This window comes from Salmo salar, chromosome 02, assembly GCF_965601325.2.
Source record: "Salmo salar chromosome 02, fSalSal1, whole genome shotgun sequence".
Taxonomy (NCBI): domain Eukaryota; kingdom Metazoa; phylum Chordata; class Actinopteri; order Salmoniformes; family Salmonidae; genus Salmo; species Salmo salar.
The window spans coordinates 93,344,160-93,364,286 of record NC_138292.1 but is presented as its reverse complement, the minus strand read 5'-3'; the positions used below and the strand labels follow the sequence as shown (position 1 = coordinate 93,364,286).

At 42.9% G+C, this 20,127-nt stretch overlaps 1 protein-coding gene across 1 annotated transcript; it reads right to left on the bottom strand.

Annotated features, from left to right (window-relative positions):
- Positions 1–3,833: 3,833 nt before the first annotated feature.
- On the bottom strand, positions 3,834–19,446 carry LOC106592120 (uncharacterized). Its single transcript, XM_014183426.3, has 2 exons — positions 18,090–19,446; positions 3,834–6,313 (listed from the first exon to the last, which is right to left on the bottom strand). Exons 1-2 carry the CDS (start codon positions 18,586–18,588, stop codon positions 5,268–5,270), a joined length of 1,545 nt encoding a protein of 514 aa, XP_014038901.3. The 5' UTR covers positions 18,589–19,446; the 3' UTR covers positions 3,834–5,267.
- Positions 19,447–20,127: the final 681 nt, after the last annotated feature.

Sequence of the window (20,127 nt, the reverse complement as noted above, 5' to 3'; positions counted from 1 at the left end):
TCAACATCAGTTCACCGTCTCACCTCATACTGTATTGGAGCAGCAGCAGCTGACTGCCCAGTTCAACATCAGTTCACCGTCTCACCTCATACTGTATTGGAGCAGCAGCAGCTGACTGCCCGTTTCAACATCAGTTCACCGTCTCACCTCATACTGTATTGGAGCAGCAGCAGCTGACTGCCCAGTTCAACATCAGTTCACCGTCTCACCTCATACTGTATTGGAGCAGCAGCAGCTGACTGCCCAGTTCAACATCAGTTCACCGTCTCACCTCATACTGTATTGGAGCAGCAGCAGCTGACTGCCCAGTTCAACATCAGTTCACCGTCTCACCTCATACTGTATTGGAGCAGCAGCAGCTGACTGCCCAGTTCAACATCAGTTCACCGTCTCACCTCATATGGTATTGGAGCAGCAGCAGCTGACTGCCCAGTTCAACATCAGTTCACCGTCTCACCTCATACTGTATTGGAGCAGCAGCAGCTGACTGCCCAGTTCAACATCAGTTCACCGTCTCACCTCATAATGTATTGGAGCAGCAGCAGCAGACTTGATCGTTGATGCTAATCATCATGTTTGAATCTGAGAGTAAATAGAGGCGACTACACTCTAAAAATGAAGGGTTCAACTGGAGTTGTTCTCAGATCCCCTAAGAACCGTAGGGTTCTTGGTCAATGAAAAACGGCCCCAAAAGGTTGTTCAAAGAACTTGTTAGAAGGTGGGTTCATCGAGGAACCTCCGTTGTTGCTGGACTTCTTCCGGGAACTTCGCAATTACAACTGAAAACGATGGTGACAAGTTTGGATGTGACAACAGTTTAAAAGGTTATGTTGGGTTGATGTTTGGCTCTGAATATGTCTCGAAATCATTTATTATAATAATATAACATACTAATAATGAATAACGAAGACAATGATGGTTTTCTGTGAATATCTTCCATAACGTTACTATAGATAATGGACGTAAATATTAGAAAGCCGGGTTTGACCGTCGGCGTTGTATGAGCTACAGTACAGTACCGTTAGCTAGCTAGCTAACGTTATGTCCTAACTAGGCACAACTAGGTTGGGATTATTTCCTCAACTATATTCTTTCCCATATATTGTATATCGTTTCCATAAAGCCAACAACAGCTCTTATTCCTTCCCTTTCTCTAATGTATTTTGTAATAAAATTAGCAAGTGTAGTAAGATCATTGCTTTACTTTACTAGGACTGGAGACCACAGCAGCGATTCTGCTCTTGCCCTACCTCTTCAATGAGGACCCGAGTGGCCTTTATGTCCGTGACAAGGTATGTCTATGCACCAATCATCTGTTTCTTCATAAACATAGGTGTGCATGCTTATATAAAACTACAGCTGAACATTTGTTATGTTCTTTGTTAATTGTATGTATATTAATATTTTCTTACTTTTGTTGACACAGATTTCTCCGCTCTTCACTCCTTTACTGCACATCGGTGGAAATCCATTTCACCATGAGAGTGAAATCCCGCTGGCCTTTGATGGGGAGAACATCCAGGCCCTCGAGGACGTCCCCATGGGACTTGGGGCTCTGCTAGGGCTGTATCCCTTAAATTTCCCAAAAATGTCAGAAAAACAATTATGTTGTTAAGATACTGTGTTCTGGCGATAAGAGAAGTTGGGGTGAAGTTACCAGGGCCAGTTCATAAAGATGGCAAACTTCCTAACATAACTAAGTGGATATGATATACACACTAAAGCTGAAAAATCTGTATTTAGCATCAAGTCTACAAAGTTGTTAGTTTACCTATGATTCATTTTTAATGTTGTTTTTATTGTATATCATTATTTATATATTTTTTAAATGTCATGAAAAGCACTATACAAAGTAAATGTATTATTTTTTATGGTCTGACATGTCTGCAGAAATGTTGCAATTTGGTAATGTGTTTTGTTTGGTCAATTGTTTTGTAGATATTAATTCACATTTGTGGTGCCACTAAATAAACAATGAATTATTTAAATCAATATTGTCATGATTAAAATATGTTTTTATAATGGAGGGAGGGTGGACAGGGAGTTAAAAAATTAACCCCAAAAGGTTCTTTGAGGAACCATGATAAGGGGTTCTTCAAAGAACTTAGAGGTTCCCACAAAATGTTCTTCAAATAACTTTTAGGGGTTCCCCCACAGTTTCAATTTGAAGAACCCCTACAGGATCCTCCAGGAACCTTGACTTTTTAGAGTGTAAATTGATAAAAGTCACCTTGTCCGAGAGACATTTACATAGTTACCTTGGCTCACTCTAACTTTATGGAAAAAAGTTTATTCAATAAATCTAGCAACTCCTCTCATACTGGGAAGACCCCCCCCCCCCCCCCAGGCCTTAAGGGCAGTTTTATTTCAAATGTAGTACCCGGATGGAGAATGTCCAATAAGCGTTTTATAGTTTCATCCAACTGCCCAGACTTTGTAGACTGTTTAATAATGCTTAAACCTCATCTTTATCAAATGATCCATTAAAGATACCAACTCAAAGCCTATGTTCGTCTATATATGGGTTGTTTAAATTGTATCTAATTATATTCCCAGTATTACTTCATCAAATCTCTAGTAATCGATTATACATACATACAATTCATCATATTTTCATATATTCACAGAATCCATATAAAATGTAAGTAATTCTTAGGTACTCACAACAACCATTTCATTTGCTTTTTCAAGGACTCTCCATAGCTACGAAGCAGCTCTCCAAACATACTCCCAGCAGAACAAAAAATAAACTTTTGTTTCCCGGACAATGACCGGATCGTCAACGGTTCTCTAACCTCCCAGAGACCACGGCAAAATCAAGCCTCCCAGGAACTATAGACCTTCTGCTGCTTTCTAAAATATCATACATATATCTCAATACCACCCCGTGATCTTCTATGATGGGCAGTGAAGGAACCCCAAGATAACGATTCAGCTATCCACAGCACCGGCTTCATTGAGGCTGCCCAGGGGCGCCTCAGGAGGCTGCCCAGGGGCTGCCTCGGAGGCTTAGACCCGGGGCATAGCCTCTGGGGCTGCTCAGGGGCTATGACCGCCGCAGGAGGCTATAGACCTCTGGGGCTGCTCGGAGGAACTATAGATCTCTAGGGACGCCGGAAGCTATAGATCTCTGTGGGCTAGCTATGGGCCAGACGACTTCCACCGATTAAGACACAGTCACACAACTCTCATATCACAGTCACACAATGCTATTCCCAAACATACCTAATCAAATAGATGTTTTTCAACAATATTTTAACCTGCAGGAATATTTTCTAATTTCTCTCTCATAGTTAGTTCCTAGGATAATGAAACAAATACATTTACATCTTTCAATACTTCTAAAATGGGGTCCAGGTTTACAACAATTACAGGTTTAAAACAATTACAGCTACACCTTACTATCTTATACTATATCATAAATGGTCTTAACTAGTAAACACAGATTCTAGTTTTCATCCAGTTTGCACAGACAGCTGACTCAGCCTCAGATTCTGACTGGGCCCTGTTTACACCTCCACACAGGAATACACACTCAGAGCCTACGAGGATTTTCTAAAAACTACACTTTGCGTGCTTCGCTCAACTCTTTATTTTTTAACTATGTTCGAGATGTGGTATCCACTCGGCTCGCTGCCTCTCAGATCAAAGGTGGGTCCATCTGCTCCGTTCCCGAAGTGTGGTCTCCCTGAAATCCCAAGTTAGAGGGATCCCTGGTGCACCATTTACCCAGGTCACAAGGAGCGGTCACCAAGTGAAGATTCACATCCCCAAATGTGGTTGTTATTTTCTTTAATATCAAATGAGAGACAAACTTATCACACAAGTCAGAGTTATTCTTAAACTAAATCTTTATTCACTTATAAGGCAGCAGGTCAATACAACACACACATATAATGTGAATCAATTGAGTGCTCTATGATAAATGATGGCTGGTCGACGAATCACCCCCAGATGATTCGTTGAGAGCCCCGAGACAAAAGTACAAAGGTATTTTAAAGCCAAGATACACCCATTTCAACCTACATGACCAACAACAGATGTATAGAACGGGTCACAAGGTTAAGATTTGTATGAAAGATACTTATAATTCTCAGCAGCCAGTATCTGCTGTAAAAACAGTACTCTTTGTGTAGAGACCAGGGTCTGGCCCTGGGGTCATCTCTCCCTGGTACCATATAGAACAGAAACATTAACTCATGCTCTGGAATGCAGTCTCTTTAGGTTATCACCCAAAAGACATTGTAAATCTCCTATCAGCGTTTTCTCCCAGAGGCCCATCCTCAGTAGAACACACAGACACAATAGTTATAAGAACCCTCTATTCTGTTGCATAAAAGTATAATAACAATCTTGCAATTTTGCTCTCACAGTGTCCACTGAAAGTTGACTAGTAACAACAACTGGGACCTAAAAGACACCCACCATGAGACCCACTAAATCTGCCCAAGAAGAGGCAAACAAAAGAAAAACCCACACCAAACTTAAAGACAGGAAGTAAACCAAAAAGGTGGAGCAACTAAAGGTGTTGACTCTCCACATGTATCAAGACAACTGGAGCACTGGGCCAGACACTCTTAAATAGAACCTGGACCAGCTCAGGTGAAACACCTTCCCACTAACGAGATGGACAAGCCAGCACAGGTGTAACACATACTGACTAACGAGGTGACACCAATCAGTGCGTCCTACGTGCTAACGAGCTAGACGTGCTAATGAGCTAGCTAGACGTGCTAACGAGCTATACATGCTAACGGGCTAGACGTGCTAACGGGCTAGACGTGCTAACGGGCTAGACGTGCTAACGGGCTAGACGTGCTAACGAGCTAGACGTGCTAACGAGCTAGACGTGCTAACGAGCTAGACGTGCTAAAGTCCAACCTCAAAACATAACATGGAAAAACCAAAAAGACTAACACCTTAAGAGAATGCTTACCATCAACAGAAAACAACTTCCATTTCACATTAAAATCAACTACAATGCTTCACCTTCACCAATATAAACATGGTGTCTACTGGCTGTCAACAATTAAAAACAAGAAAACATTTTTTTCCCACAATTTTTCTATCTATACAATCACATAAACAGTACTCTTTCAATTCAGAGCCTGGATTTTTCCCCTGAGGCTAATATCCCTATCATGCTGAAATCAATTGAATGGGGCAAACGTTTAGGGTTCTACATTGTGAAATTCCTTAAAATACTCCTACTACAATGTTAAAAACACTCTACATTGTTATTTAACTGATATCACGAAATAACTCCTTCATGTATGTATTTTCTGATGTTTGATCAGAAATCTTTTACGAGAGTATCTCTTTTCACACTGATCACAGCTATGAGATTTCTCTCCTGTGTGTGTTCTCTGGTGTACCGTCAGATCACTAGATGCAGTAAAACTCTTCCCACATTGATCACAGCTATAAGGTTTCTCTCCTGTGTGTGTCCGCTGGTGTCTGGTCAGATGGCTAGATGCAGTATAACTCTTATCACATTGATCACAGCTGAAAGGTTTCTCTCCTGTGTGTACTCGCTGGTGTATTGTCAGATGGCTAGATGTATTAAAACTCTTCCCACATTGATCACAGCTATAAGGTTTCTCTCCTGTGTGTGTCCGCTGGTGTCTTGTCAGATTGCCAGATGTAATAAAACTCTTCCCACATTGATCACAGCTGAAAGGTTTCTCTCCTGTGTGTGTTTTTTGGTGCAGCTTCAAAGTCTGTGATGTTGAAAAGCTTTTCCCACAATCTGAACAGTGATAAGGTTTCTCTCCTGTGTGTACTCGCTGGTGTGTAGTCAGCTGGCTAGATGTAATAAAACTCTTCCCACATTGATTACAGCTATAAGGTTTCTCTCCTGTGTGTGTCCGCTGGTGTATAGTCAGATTTCTAGATGTAATGAAAGTCTTCCCACATTGATCACAGCTAAAAGGTTTCTCTCCTGTGTGTGTTCTCTGGTGTACTGTCAGATTGCTAGATTGAACAAAACTCTTCCCACATTGATCACAGCTATAAGGTTTCTCTCCAGTGTGAATTCTCTGGTGCAGCTTCAAAATCTGTGATGTTGAAAAGCTTTTCCCACAATCTGAACAGTGGTGAAGTTTCTCTACTGTGTGTACTCGCTGGCGTATTTTAAGTTCTGATGAATATTTGTAACGTTTCCCACAGTCAGAGCAGCACTGAGATTTCTTTCCTGTGGGTCTCCGCTGGTGTTTCTTGAGGTGTTCTGATCTGGAGAGACTCTCCTCTGCCTCATCAGCATCATGATGTTGTTGAGGCTCCCCAGAGGATCCACGATAGTCACATCTCTCTCCTGTGTGAACAACAAAGTCAGACAGATGGTTAAAGGCCCACGACAGCAGAAATCCACTGTTTATTTGAGGTAAAAGGTGATGCCCAGAGCATACCCATGAAGTTGTACAACCATTGATGTCTGTTAAAATATTTGACAATTATTTGCCGCCGTATGAAAATCAACCCAGAGTACCTCCAGGTGACTATACACAGATCTACCCTCTCATACCACTGACAGAAGAAAATGGAGATGCTACCACAATTATCCTCAAGGGGACTCCGATATGTGCTTTTCACCACTCAACCTTATGGTGACCCTCAACCATGGACTGGAAGAGGACGTGGGCCCGCCAGAGCCCTGCATGACTGGAACAACACTCAATGCTGGACCTGTGGGCATTTGGGGCATGCGAGTTCACAGTGTGGGGGAAATGAAAGAGGAAGAGGTTACAATAAGGGCAGAGGAAACTTTGGGTCTGGCAGAGGAAGAGGAAACTCAGCCACAGTACCACTCGCCTGGAGCAGAATATGCTCCCTGGGGCCACTTATGCCCTATGGACAAGGAGGACAAGTTAATGACAGAGAAGAGCCGTGGCCAATGGGAAATCACAACACCAACAGTTGTTATTTCCCTCAGAATCAACAATGAAGGAACAATAACAGGGACATGGGGACAGCCCAGGAATGTGTACTGGACAAAGACTTGTTTGATGAACCTCTGCTTGACTCTGACATGGTGCTGTTTGTTGATGGTTCTACTTATATAGATCAAAGCACAGGGAAGACACATGTAGGATCAGCTGTAGTAGATGTGGGAGGTGACATTGAGGTTATACGGCCCCTACCAGAACATTTATCACAGCACATTTATTAGCTCTGAACACAGCTTGTGAATTGGGGGAAGTGAAGGCCCTTACTTTATACTCAGATTCAGCATAGTGGGGTTTAGAGAGCAGGAGAGTTGACTAATACCACAGACACACCTATTAAAAACAGACCTTATGTTGAACAGGTGATTGAAGCTGTGAAAACCCAACACATTGGCTATTGTTCATAACAGTTCATTTATCGTTGCGTGACATGTTTGTTATATAACATAGACAAGGGAACTCCACTGCAATCAGGGAAGTTCCCCTCCAAAAGGACCTTTTGTCCACCTTGCTATGGACTTCATAGACATGATAGAGTGAAAAGAAAGAAAGAGATACTGCCTGGTGATAATTGACAGGTTTACCAGGTGGGTGGAACCATCCCACTACCAACTGCGTTGCGCGTACAGTTGCAAAATTGCTAGTTAGGGAAATTATACTCAGGTTCGGAATGTCTGCAGACAATGGGACCCATCTCATAGGAGATGTGGTTGCCCAAGTGGCCAAAATGATGTGTTGACCAGAAGTTTGTGTCCATCTATCACCCGTGGAGTAACGGGATTACAGAGAGGGTTAATTAAATGATCAAAGGGGGGCTTGCAAAAGCCTGTCATTACACAAAAATGAGCTGGGTGGAATGCTTGCCCCTTGTCCTCATGAAAATGTGCAGCAGCCTTAACAACGGTATTGGGTGTACACCTTATGAGATGTTAACAAGATGACCAATGAACACCCCAGGGGTGAGACCTATGACTGACCGACAGATAGAAATAACTGAGACACTGTGTGACCATCTTGAGTACATGAAGGAACTAACCTCTGCTGTAAGTTTTCTCCACTCTCACACTAGCAAAGCAAACGAGGTTCCCCCAGGTGAAGACCCTGACGAGCTTCCCATAAACATTGGAGACTGGGTGAAACTACGAGTCCATAAGAGAAAATGGAACCAGCCAAGATGGATGGGACCCTTCCAGGTGACCATGGCAACAAAAGAGGCTGAGATCCACCGATGAGGAGGAGCCAGAGGAGAATCGGGGAAGACCACAGCCAGAGGGGAAACGGGGAAGACCACAGCCAGAGGAGAAACGGGGAAGACCACAGCCAGAGGGGAAACGGGGAAGACCACAGCCAGAGGGGAAACGGAGAAGACCACAGCCAGAGGGGAAACGGGGAAGACCACAGCCAGAGGGGAAACGGGGAAGACCACAGCCAGAGGGGAAACGGGGAAGACCACAGCCAGAGGGGAAACGGGGAAGACCACAGCCAGAGGAGAAACAGGGAAGACCACAGCCAGAGGGGAAACGGGGAAGACCACAGCCAGAGGAGAAACGGGGAAGACCACAGCCAGAGGGGAAACGGGGAAGACCACAGCCAGAGGGGAAACGGGGAAGACCACAGCCAGAGGGGAAACGGGGAAGACCACAGCCAGAGGGGAAACGGGGAAGACCACAGCCAGAGGGGAAACGGGGAAGACCACAGCCAGAGGAGAAACGGGGAAGACCACAGCCAGAGGGGAAACGGGGAAGACCACAGCCAGAGGGGAAACGGGGAAGACCACAGCCAGAGGAGAAACGGGGAAGACCACAGCCAGAGGAGAAACGGGGAAGACCACAGCCAGAGGAGAAACGGGGAAGACCACAGCCAGAGGAGAAACGGGGAAGACCACAGCCAGAGGAGAAACGGGGAAGACCACAGCCAGAGGGGAAACGGGGAAGACCACAGCCAGAGGAGAAACGGGGAAGACCACAGCCAGAGGGCCGAGACCAAAGGCCAGAAGAACCAACAGAGGGTTCAGCCACAGAACCAGAAGAGTCATCAGATGTCGAGGACACCATCACACACTATGGTTGTGAAACAAGAAAATCACAACCATAGAAACACATGCAGGGTATTTATTGCTCTCCAAATCCTACTGGTTCCCTTTGTGGACGGGGATGTGGACAATAATAAATGGGTGAAAGCAGTGACATACATAGGATTAAAGGGGAACACATCTGGCACATGGGCAATGCAACAGGTGACAGGTGTAAACTTTTCCAGGATGGAGGAATGCATGGGAGCACCTTTTGGATGGATGTGGGTATGCAGTGACAGGGGATACCTCACTTTACCTCCTGGATGGGGGTGGATGTTGTTATTTGGGGAGAACAGAAATGTACATGTTAAGAATTCTGGTCACCGACCTGATCAATGAGACAGGTAAAACCAACTCTGGGGAACTGAAGCGTGCCAAACGACTCATCCCAGACAATCAGGAAGACTATGGTCATGTCCTATGCCCGGGTGAGATTTTTGGTATGTCAGTCATTCCGTCCTGGGGTGTGGCTGTCCTGGGAAAGTGGGTGAATAATTGAACCTATTATTTACAGGCCCATATGAGTTTAACGATCCCAGGATTTAGCCAACTCTCATTAGATGTCCAACATCCGAAAGCTGTCGTCGGCCACCATGAGTTGGCTTTAGATAATCTTTTGGAGAAGGAAGGAGGACACTGTAACGTACTAGGTATTATTGATCCTGATAATTGTGTTCTGCTCCTCCCTGACTCCTCTGAGAATATGACTGCCATAATGGATCAGATCGCTGATCTTAGTAAAACTCTCAAAATCTGAAAAATCTGTCTTTGACAAAATTGGTGACTGGTTTAATGCTAAATTTGGAACTGTAATAGGGAAAGTTATGTTGACTTTGTTTTCATTGTTTACTCCTGTACTTGTAGTGGGATTGGTGATTTTGGCTACTGTTTGTATTTGGAAGAGAATGACTAACTGCTCTGGAACATGCTGGAGTGATGGTGTTGCTGGAAGCTGATGCAAATCGTGCTGAAGGTGAGACTGGTGCATTTCTGGTTTCTCTTAATCCCATTGTCCATCCAACTCATGAGGTTCATCCCAGGACTCAGGAGGAATGGGAATATAGACAGACTCACCCCACCACCATTCCAGGACTCAGGAGGAATGGGAGTATAGACAGACTCACCCCACCACCATTCCCAGGACTCAGGAGGAATGGGACTATAGACAGACTCACCCCACCACCATTCCCAGGACTCAGGAGGAATGGGACTATAGACAGACTCACCCCACCACCATTCCAGGACTCAGGAGGAATGGGACTATAGACAGACTCACCCCACCACCATTCCAGGACTCAGGAGGAATGGGACTATAGACAGACTCACCCCACCACCATTCCCAGGACTCAGGAGGAATGGGACTATAGACAGACTCACCCCACCACCATTCCAGGACTCAGGAGGAATGGGAGTATAGACAGACTCACCCCACCACCATTCCAGGACTCAGGAGGAATGGGAGTATAGACAGACTCACCCCACCACCATTCCAGGACTCAGGAGTTGTTTCTCCTTTTAGCAGACCATCCCTGGGATCAAATGGATCCTGGGGTTTTGCCAACTCTGTTTGATTTCAGAGGAGAATATTATGATTGAACCTGTGAGACTTATTAGTCTCAGGGGGGGGAATGTAGGGGGTGGGTCCCAAAGATCCTCCCCATTATTGATTAAGGGGACTTTAAGATTCATATGTTTTGCTGCAGGCCTTATAATAAGATACTGTTGCTATGTGTCTAAAACCTCTGCCACTATACGTTGCACAAGCCATCTATATTAGTCTTTGTGGTTAAGCTCTGGCTGTTGTGAGTGTGCTGCAGGCTGGGTCTGAGTCAGACTGAAACTAGATAAAGAGAAGTAACCACTGTCTGGTTTTGACAGTTTGATCTTGTGTGACAGTGGACAATTCTAATAAATTCAGAGAAGCTACCGTACTAGGTTACCTTATAAGGTAACCTCAGCTTATTGATACACACATACATTGACATAGGTGATCATACCACTAGGGAGGGATCACATGTATAAAATCAGCTGGGCCTTTAGGTGGGGAGCAGAACTTACTCAGAAACATGCCTTATGTTCCTGCTGTCAACTTCTGTCTGCAATTACATTAAATAAAGGTTTGATTGATTTACTTTAAGAAGATATTGTCTGACTGCTGATTTCACCAATAAGCTGGGGCGGCAGCGTAGTGGTTAGAGCGTTGGACTTGTAACCGAAAGGTTGCAAGTTGGAATCCCTGAGCTGACAAGGTACAAAATCTGTTGTTCTGCCCCTGAACAAGGCAGTTAACCCACTGTTCCTAGGCCGTCATTGAAAATAAGAATTTGTACTGAACTGACTTGTTAAATAAAAGTTTAAAAAAAAAGCCAAAGAGGGACAAGGAACCTACCCCGACAACGCTAATGAGGAAACCGCTAGTTTTGGACGAAGGTTCAGGTTTTTACACAATGTGTTCTGAATATTACAACTTTGGATTATAATTGTAAGGCTCGTTTGAATCTCCTGCTTAATATAATGTTTGTGTTATTGCCACAAATCAACTGCTTTATACTTCAAGAAGTAAAATGCTCTTTGGCTAGCTTTTCCATCGGCCGTACAAGGAGTGTTTGTACATTTTGTGTATGCCAAATTGACCCATAACTTCACCTAACAACAACATAGACCTACTGTAGGACCCATAACTTCACCTAACAACAATATAGACATACCTGTCCTGATGACTCCTTGCTGTCCCCAGTCCACCTGGTTGTGCTGCTGCTCCAGTTTCAACTGTTCTGCCTGCGGCAATGGAACCCTGACCTGTTCACCGGACGTACTACCTTGTCCCGGACCTGCTGTTTTCAACTCTCTCTCTACCGCACCTGCGGTCTCTAACTCTGAATGCTCAGCTATGAAAAGCCAACTGACATTTACTACTGAGGTGCTGACCTGTTGCACCCTCTACAACCACTGTGATATGATTATTATTTGACCCTGCTGGTCATCTATGAACGTTTGAACATCTTGGCCATGTACTGTTATAATCTCATCCCGGCACAGCCAGAAGAGGACTGGCCACCCCTCATAGCCTGGTTCCTCTCTAGGTTTCTTCCTAGGTTCCTGCCTTTCTAGGGAGTTTTTAGGCTGGATTTCTGTATAGCACTTTATGACATCAGCTAATGTAAAAAGGGCTTTATAAAAACATTTGATTGATTGACCTACTGTAGGACCCATAACTTCACCTAACAACAACATAGACCTACTGTAGGACGCATAACTTCACCTAACAACAACATAGACCTAGGACTAATTTAATATTTCAGGTGAAACAAGGAAACTAAAATGTATTTGTAATGACATTTCATAACCTGATCACCAGATAATTTTGTGCATAATCCCACTAGGCTACTCTGTAATGTGTTGTCATTCTAAATGTCCTGAATAAAGGAAAATAGCTCTGTGTGTTGAACAATAGCTTATACATCAAGGAACAATTCTCTACACATTATGAGCTAAGTATTTCTGTGTTCAAACAGACTAACGAGACCCTACTGGAAATCAAGTAGACAATAACACATTATAAACATCAATTTGTTTACGAAGGTTGGATCCAACGTGGAGCACGGCATAACTGTCTTTAAGATGGCGCCAGAGAGCAAGGCTGGCGTTTTACGTATTCCCAACCAATTGTGTTTTTAAAAAATAATTTCTTTGCATTGTTAGGAACTTGTTTTTTTTACTTATTTTGTAAATAATGTTGTCGCTACCGTCTCTTATGAACGAAAAGAACTTCAAGACATCAGAACTGTGATTACTCACCACAGACTGGCAGAATCCATATTTTCCTTTAACGAGTCCGATGTGAACGATATACTGCTTTCTCGGGAACAGGCCCAGATCCCCGTCAATTGCGTGAAGCGAAGGTGGAAAAATAGGGGACAAAGGACAGGCTGCCTTCTGAGAATTCGTAGGCAATTGAATAAACCCCCACTTCCTTTCATTCTGCTAGCAAACGTGCAATCTTTGGAAAATAAAATCGATGACCTACGCGGAAGACTAAACTACCAACGGAACATTCAAAACTGTAATATCTAACGCTTCACGGAGTCGTGGCTAAACGATGACATTATCAACATACTGGTTATACGCTGCACAGGCAGGATAGAACAGCGGCGTCTGGTAAGACAAGGGACGGCGCACTATGTATTTTGTAAATAACAGCTGGTGCACGATATCTAAGGAAGACTCGAGCTATTGCTTGCCTGAGGTAGAGTATCTCATGATAAGCTGTAGACCACACTATCTATCTAGAGAGTTTATCTGTATTTTTCGTAGCTGTTTACATACCACCACAGACTGAGGCTGGCACTAAGACCGCATTGAATGAGCTGTATTCCACCAAAATCAAACAGGAAAACGCTCACCCAGAGGCAGTGTTCCTAGTAACTGGGGACTTTAATGCAAGGAAACTTAAATCCGTCTTACCAAATTTCTATCAGCATGTTAAATGTGCAACCAGAGGGAAAACAACTCTGGACCACCTTTACTCCACACACAGAGACACATACAAAGCTCTCCCCAACCCTCCATTTGGCAAATCTGACCATAATTCTATCCTCCTGAATCCTGCATACAAGCAAAAATTAAAGCAGGAAGCACCAGTGACTTGATCAATAAGAAAGTGGTCAGATGAAGCAGATGCTAAGCTACAGGACTGCTAGCACAGACTGGAATATGTTCCGGGATTCCTCCGATGGCATTCAGGAGTACACCACAACAGTCATCGGCTTCATCAATAAGTGCATCGATGACGTCGTCCCCACAGTGATCGTACGTACATACCCCAACCAGAAGCCATGGATTACAGGCAACATCCACACTGAGCTAAAGGCTAGAGCTGCCGCTTTCAAGGACCGGGACTCTAACCCGGAAGCTTATAAGAAATCCCGCTATGCCCTCTGACGAACCATCAAACAGGCAAAGTGTCAATACAGGACTAAGATCAAATCGTATTATAAAGGCTCTGACACTCGTTGGATGTGGCAGGGCTTGCAAACCATTACAGACTACAAAGGGAAGCACAGCCGATAGATGCCCAGTGACACAAGCCTACAAGACGAGATAAACTAAGGCAAATAACACTAAAACATGCATGAGAGCACCAGCTGTTCCAGAAGACTGTGTGATCACGCCCTACGCAGCCGATATGAGTAAGACCTTTAAACATGTCAACATTCACAAGGCCAGACAGATTACCAGGATGTGTACTGCGAGCATGCGCTGACCAACCTGCAAGTGTCTTCACTGATATTTTCAACCACTCCCTGTCTGAGTCTGTAATACCAACATGTTTTAAGCAGACCACCATAGTCCCTGTGCCCAAGAACACTAAGGTAACCTGCCTAAATGACTACCAACCCGTAGCACTCACGTCTGTAGCCATGAAGTGCTTTGAAAGGCTGGCCACGGCTAACATCAACACCATTATCCCAGAAACCCGAGACCCACTCCAATTTGCATACCGCCCTAACAGATCCACAGATGATGCAATCTCTATTGCACTCCACACTGCCTTTTCCCACGTGGACAAAAGGAACACCTATGTCAGAATGCAACAACAAAAAAATGCATGAAATTAAATGTATGAAATGTATGTTTCAACTGTATTACCCCATCAGAAACCAAAACATGAGCTCGTATAAGGCCACTGTTTGTAAACCAATACTATATGGCTGAGGAGTAGGGTCGATCCAAGCGTTCTGACCTCACAATGAGAGTAAAGCACCCAAGCTAACTGGCTATGGTTGGATAGCTTGCTAGACACAAATGAGAGAGAACCTCACTCTTACCATTTTACTTGCCCTAGCAGAGCTGGTTAGGCGGTTTTCATGTTATCCAGAACGTCGGTGAATAACTGTGCTGCTGGCAACAATTAAATTTGAGCTTTTTTGCAGACGTTTACTGACACCGGCCATATTCAATGGGTGTTGAGCGTCAGTAAATTCATCAGTTATTCTGCGCTCTGGTACTCAGACAAGAGTGCTCTGAAATCGGAGTAGAGAGCCAGAGCGAATTTATGAACACACCCAAATTAACAATGTCCATTGAGAATGCACACGACCTCTTGGCTAAGAATGACGTTAATAATCAAGTCAAGTTGGGTAGTTAGTTAGAATATAGTTAATATACTGGCAAGTTTGATGTATAAGTAGCTGATAAGAGAATTATCTAATAAAGGTAAATGAATCAATAATCCATTATGAATTAGTAGTTATGTAGCATGGATAATGAATAATAAACCTCTCTGGGCTAGGTGGGACGAAATCGTCCTACCTACTCAACAGCCAGTGGAATCCCGTGGCGTGTTATTCAAATACCTTAGAAATGCTATTACTTCAATTTCTCAAACATATGACTATTTTACACCATTTTAAAGACAAGACTCTCGTTAATCTAACCACACTGTCCGATTTCAAAAAGGCTTTACAACGAAAGCAAAACATTAGATTATGTCAGCAGAGTACCCAGCCAGAAATAATCAGACAACCATTTTTCAAGCTAGCATATAATGTCACATAAACCCAAACCACAGCTAAATGCAGCACTAACCTTTGATGATCTTCATCAGATGACAATCCTAGGACATTATGTTATACAATACATGCATGTTTTGTTCAATCAAGTTCATATTTATATCAAAAACCAGCTTTTTACATTAGCATGTGACGTTCAGAACTAGCATACCCACCGCAAACTTCCGGTGAATTTACTAAATTACTCACGATAAACGTTCACAAAAAACATAACAATTATTTTAAGAATTATAGATACAGAACTCCTTTATGCACTCGCTATGTTCGATTTTAAAATCGCTTTTCGGTGAAAGCACATTTTGCAATATTCTGAGTAGATTGCCCAGCCATCACGGGCTAGCTATTTAGACACCCACCAAGTTTAGCCCTCACCAAAGTCAGATTTACTATAAGAAACATTTTATTATCTTTGCTGTTCTTCGTCAGAATGCACTCCCAGGGCGTTTTGTTCGTGCGTTCAAGACACTATCCGAAGGGTAAACAAGGGTGACGCGCCCGACGCGTTTCGTGACAAAAAGAATCTAAATATTCAATTTCCGTACTTCGAAGCATGTCAATCGCTGTTTAAAATAAATTTTTATGCCATTTTTCTCGTAAAAAAGCGATAATATTCCGACCGGGAGTCGTTGTTTTCGTTCAAAGAGAGAGAAAGTAAAAACATGGGGTCGCCTCGTGCACGCGCCTCAGTCTCATTGTACTCTGACCGACCACTATCCAAATGCGCTAATGTTTTTCAGCCAGGGGCCGCAAAGACATCATTCAGCTTTTTCCCGCCTTCTGAGAGCCTAGGAAGTGTCACGTTACAGCAAAGATCCTCAGTTTTCAATAAAGAGAGTGAAGAAATCCAAGAAATTGTCAGACAGGCCACTTCCTGTAAGGAATCTTCTCAGGTTTTTGCCTGCCATATGAGTTCTGCTATACTCACAGACACCATTCAAACCGTTTTAGAAACTTTAGGGTGTTTTCTATCCAAAGCCAATAATTATATGCATATTCTAGTTTCTGGGCAGTAGTAATAACCAGATTAAATCGGGTACGTTTTTTAGCCGGCCGTGCAAATACTGCCCCCTACCCCCAACAGGTTAAGGTACTGAATGGTTAGTCACATAAGGTCTAGTAGAGGGCCAGGACAAAATGTGTGTGTGTGTGGTGTTAGCAGGGAGATAAGAGAACAGTAGGCATCTGTTTTACCCGACCTAGAAACTTGGAGAGACTTTGGAGAAAATCGGGAGGTACCTCCAAGGTTTCTCTAATCTCGGGGGGAGAGCACAGACAGCGCTGGATAGTGATTAACGGTTGTGAGAAATCCGAGGAGTGTTTCATATATCTAGTGTTTGTGAAAATGTATGTGCGTTAGCAGGGAGGGAACTATAAAATAAATGTCTTTGTTATTTGGACCTCAGAACATTCTCTGAATAAAGCTGAATGAACCTTTTGCAGAAAGCTGAGTCCTTGCCTAATTATTAACCCATTGTCTTACAAACCTTGGGAATTAGTCAAGGCTTATTGATTGTTAATTATTATCATTGGGACAGAAAATTCCTTTGACAGTAGCCAACTAAAGTTAGGTAGCTAGCTGACATACTGGTACATACTGCTGTAAAGTTATGCTATGCGGTTTGTAAGGATAGCGTAGCTAACGTAATGTGTAATGTAACTTATTTGAAAAGTCATTACATTGGTCAACATTTTCTTAACATTTGTCATAATTAGTTAAAGCAATGAATTCATTTGTATCCGCTCTCTCGTCGGATTTTGGCTGCATATTTTCCGCCATTTTCTTCAAATCTGAAAATAGTTGAAGCCACGTCCATTTCCTGAAGAATTGCATTTTGGGCCCTAAAAACACAGAAATAGTGTCCTCTGCATGTATACTTTGTATTTTGGCGAATGTAGTACAACATCCAGGAACCATTGGCATGCTAACTATATCCATACTAACTATATCCATACTATGACAAATAGGCATTATATATAGTATGGTTAGTATGAGTATTCGAACACAGCCCAAGTCTCTGGGCAGCCATTTTGTTTCTGTTTTAAAACTAGGTTGCTCCTTTAAAAAAAGCCACACAATCAATCAACCAATCTGCAGTCCAAACAATAACAAAGCTGTAATTCCACCACTGTTTTGGTAATAAGATGATGGATGGGGCTGGAGAAATGTAACTAATTTCAAATTCATAGACAGAACTATGGATGCAAGGACTGACCATCCATAATATCAACATTATAGTTTTAACCATGTTGAGGCTATACAGTGTTGATTTACATTGTTTCTAAACATTGGAGTAAAAAAAGCTTATTTGGGGTTCTGATGGGGTACAACAGTTGAACTAAGCTCATGAGGCATGTGTTATATTCTTCAAGAATTAATGGCTATAAATAAATAATTTTAAAGAAAAAAATATGGATGTAGCAATTGCAGATTTCCCCTTTAACACCAAACATCAGTTCAACAACTGCAGTTTGTGCCTCTGTTTTTAAAACAGTACTTACGAGTGTTAATCAGGGCATGTTCATCGTTAGAACCATTGGACGCCTTATGATGCCCTTGGGAAACCGGGCCCAGATATCCAGTTTCTTCCTCCTCTTCCTTCTTCGATGTGACAGTCATCTCCTCCTCGTCTTTCACTCCAAAAACTGCATCCTCCTCCACTCTGAACACGTCTTCCTCTTCTTTTACAGTAACATCCTCCTCCTTCACTCTGAACACCTCTTTCTCCTCTTTCACAGTAACATCTTCCTCCTCTTTCACTCTGAACGGGTCTTCCTCTTCTTTCACAGTAACATCCTCCTCCTCTTTCACTCTGAACGGGTCTTCCTCGTCTTTCACAGAAACGTTTTTCTCTTCCTCTTTCACTGTAACAGCCTCACCCTCTACTTGTTTTTGTATTGTAACATCCTCTTCTACCTCCTCCTCTTTGACAAGACCATCTTTCTCCGTCCAGCAGGCCTCCTCTTCTTTAGCAGGAGGAGAGTAGCTTAGTGAACTCATGGTCCGGGATGTTAGCTAGGCTAATGCTAACTTAACCAGCCCGCTAGCTGACTAATAACAACACCGTAAATATGAAATGAAATCGGACAACTAGACGATAGAAGTGGGTTTAAAACACAGTGGCTAATATACACGAAAGCGTCTAAAGAGCTTTATTGGTTCGGCTATTTTGTCTAGCAAGCTACCGAGGTGGCTGAATAACTGTTGTTGCTGTTGAAAGAAGAGTTCCGTCCACTACTTTATACGTCACACCAACAGCATCGCCTTAAATTCCCACACCGCCATCTGCTGACTGGAGTGGGTAACGCAGTTGAGTAAAATGTATATTTTATTTTCAGACTACAAGTTAAAGTTTAAGGTGTAGGAAGCATGAGTTTTTACTCACCCGTGTAACAACACAGTGTGGTTAAAGACTTAGTAACTTAGTTGTAGTCATGATCTGGTTCCCTATAAGTACAAACAGTTATGTTTTTGCGTTGTTACATATTTCTTGACTTATTTCCGGATATCTTCTAAACTACCCACAATGCACTATGTGCTACAGAGTTTGTATGCTAGCTCGGTATTTAGCTCCAGCTTGTAAACGTCAGCCACACCTCATGCTTTCATATACTGTGTGTTTGTGATATCTAGTGGGAACGCATTAGCACGGTAGACTCTGCTGCCTTGTTGTCAGTAGGGATGTTACTTTTGATATCGGAGCTACGAGACCTGCGTCCAAATCGCTAAGCAGTAAACTTCAAAGCAGTGTACCGATGCCTGTATCACTTTATCAGCAGCACGTCATCAATGGCGTCTGAAGCTTCATTTCATCAAACAACCACCTGATTGGTTTGGTATTGGGCTTGTTCGACACTGCAGGCGACTGCCGACTGACTGATCTACAAATTCCCTGTTGCTGCTGTTGAAAGAAGCGTTCCGTCCACTACATTATACGTCACACTAGCATCGCCTTAAAGCCCCACATGATGTATTGTTACACCATGTAGGAGCAGTATAGACCTAGTCTGTTCATTATATACATCTACATGATGTATTGTTACACCATGTAGCAGCAGTATGGAGGTACAGTGGGGGACAAAATTGTTGACACCCTTGATAAAGATGAGCAAAAACGACTCTATAAAAAAAAATCAAATACTGAGCTATATTGTGTCAAAAATACAGGGAAATGATTTTATTTTACACTAATACAATAGCTCAGAGAAAGAGAATTAGTTTAACATGTAATTCTCAAAAGGTAGGGGTCTGAATTATTTCCACCCATGTTTTCAATACTCCAGCACCTTCCCCTTGGGAGGATAACGACACTGAAATGTTTTATGAGATTAGAGAACACATTGGAAGGGATCTTAGACCAATCCTCCAAACAGAATCTCTCCATGTCCTTGATTTATTTAGTCTGTTCTTATGGACTGTCCTGTTCAATTCATACCACATGTTTTCAATGGAGTTCAAGTCCGAAGACTGAGATGGCCATTGAAAATGTTGATTTTGTACCCTATTAACAATTTCTTCGTGGATGTTGATGTGTCTCGC

Excerpts from the sequence above, each read along its gene's own strand:
- LOC106592120 (XM_014183426.3), bottom strand. The coding sequence starts at position 18,588 with ATGAGTTCACTAAGCTACTCTCCTCCTGCTAAAGAAGAGGAGGCCTGC. Across the intron at positions 6,314-18,089 it reads ACATGCCCTGATTAACACTC|GAGAGAGATGTGACTATCGT; the intron begins GTAAGTACTGTT and ends TTGTTCACACAG.